The following is a 1,460-nucleotide window of genomic DNA, read 5'->3' on the forward strand; positions in this document are numbered from 1 at the left end:
GCGTTTATGTTCCATGATTACACTGCAGGACGTGCAAAACAGCTGCAGCTGGGGAGGAAACTGGTTTGCTGAAATCTTTGTGGGCAAATGTGAAGCATTAGCGCACATTTTGGCTTCGGTCGCTGCTCCTGCACGCTCCCGGCATTCTGAGGTTAACAGGAAGTGACGTCACGTGTCTTCTTCCTGAGTTATTTGGGCTTATTTTGTATTCCACGCTACACAAACCCACAAAGAAGAGACTAGACCGCAGAAACAGTGGCGAATCACTTTAGAAACAATAAATATTGGGGTAAAGTTGCGGGAAAGTTGCGGTGTTTTGGACAAAGTTGCAAAAAGTTGTGATTTTGCGGGGTTTGCTTGATTTTGCGTTAATAGTTGCGATCGCAACATCGCCAAATCCTGGAGGGTCAGTCGCCGAAACGCAACAGAAATGTTCCAGTTTTGGTGTAAAAACTGCTGCTGAAGAGCTGAGATAAAGGAAGCCAAACAGGCGACACACAAGGAGAAGGATCGTGACAGAACCCACCTCCTCACTGAGAACCTCCAGACGACCCACCAAGCCTCATCGGATCACGAAGACATCAGGAAGGAGTCCAGACTGAATGAATGAGCGCCATCCTGCATGTTTCCCAATCTGACCCATCTGATTCGGTGAATGAATGAAAGTACCTGCAGCAGGGTGGCCCTCAAGGGTTGGACACCACCGCTCCACCGCTCCACACAACGAACAGCTTCATGTTGGTTTCTTGTATAGATGGGATGACGATCTCCAACCCCAGAGGGCTGAGGGGACGTAAACTAAGTGACTTTTAGAGATGGTAGGGTGCACTCTCTCATAATCAGACAGATTTAAAGGTCAGATATTTTCAGGCCCAAATAAATAATATATTACCAGTTCCATGGAATCAATCTTAGCTTTAATGGAGAGCCGGCCCATCTTCCCCGCCTGGTGGACTGGAACAACAAGACAAAAGGTTGGGCAACAAAACATTAGTCTATGGAATCTGTGGATGGTTCGTTCTTTGGTTTTTTCGTTTCAAAATAAAATTGCAAAAAACAAAATAAGCATGTGTTTTTTTGTGTTTTCGTTTTTAAAACAAAATTAGAAAAACGGCAATTGCAAAATTAAAAAAAAGGGGTACGTTTTGTTTTTTTTTCAACCAAAGACGAGCTTTTATTTTGTTGTTAAGTCAACGGGACCTTATGGCGGAACCGGAAATGAAGACCTGAACTCCCGGCACAGAACTTTTTCAGTTACCAGCAGGTGGCGGTAATGTACACCTTCAGTTTCTTTAAAATCCACAAGAAGAAGAAGAACTTTTTCAGTTAGCGCTTCAGAATCTACCAGTTTAAAAATGGATCCGTTTGTCTTATTTTGAAGGAATCGACGCATTTCACTGAGAGCTGATGATCTTACCGTCAACAAGATTTATTTCATATTCCAAGGAAGTCATTAAATC

At 43.4% G+C, this 1,460-nt stretch overlaps 1 protein-coding gene across 5 annotated transcripts in view; it reads right to left on the reverse strand.

Annotated features, from left to right (window-relative positions):
- Positions 1–1,460, reverse strand: part of LOC108250259 (23 kDa integral membrane protein-like) — a 31,738-nt gene that overhangs the window by 641 nt on the left and 29,637 nt on the right. For 4 of the 5 annotated variants that reach the window (XM_037981224.1, XM_037981221.1, XM_037981222.1 and 1 more), the window contains 2 exons: positions 893–954; positions 352–783 (listed from right to left, as the gene is read on the reverse strand). In XM_037981224.1, coding sequence (XP_037837152.1) covers positions 687–783; positions 893–954 — 159 coding nt within the window. In that variant the 3' untranslated portion in view covers positions 352–686. Of the gene's footprint in view, positions 1–351; positions 784–892; positions 955–1,460 lie in introns of those variants that run through there. The other variant, XR_005234415.1, reaches the window with a different exon arrangement.

Source organism: Kryptolebias marmoratus, linkage group LG18, assembly GCF_001649575.2.
Source record: "Kryptolebias marmoratus isolate JLee-2015 linkage group LG18, ASM164957v2, whole genome shotgun sequence".
Taxonomy (NCBI): domain Eukaryota; kingdom Metazoa; phylum Chordata; class Actinopteri; order Cyprinodontiformes; family Rivulidae; genus Kryptolebias; species Kryptolebias marmoratus.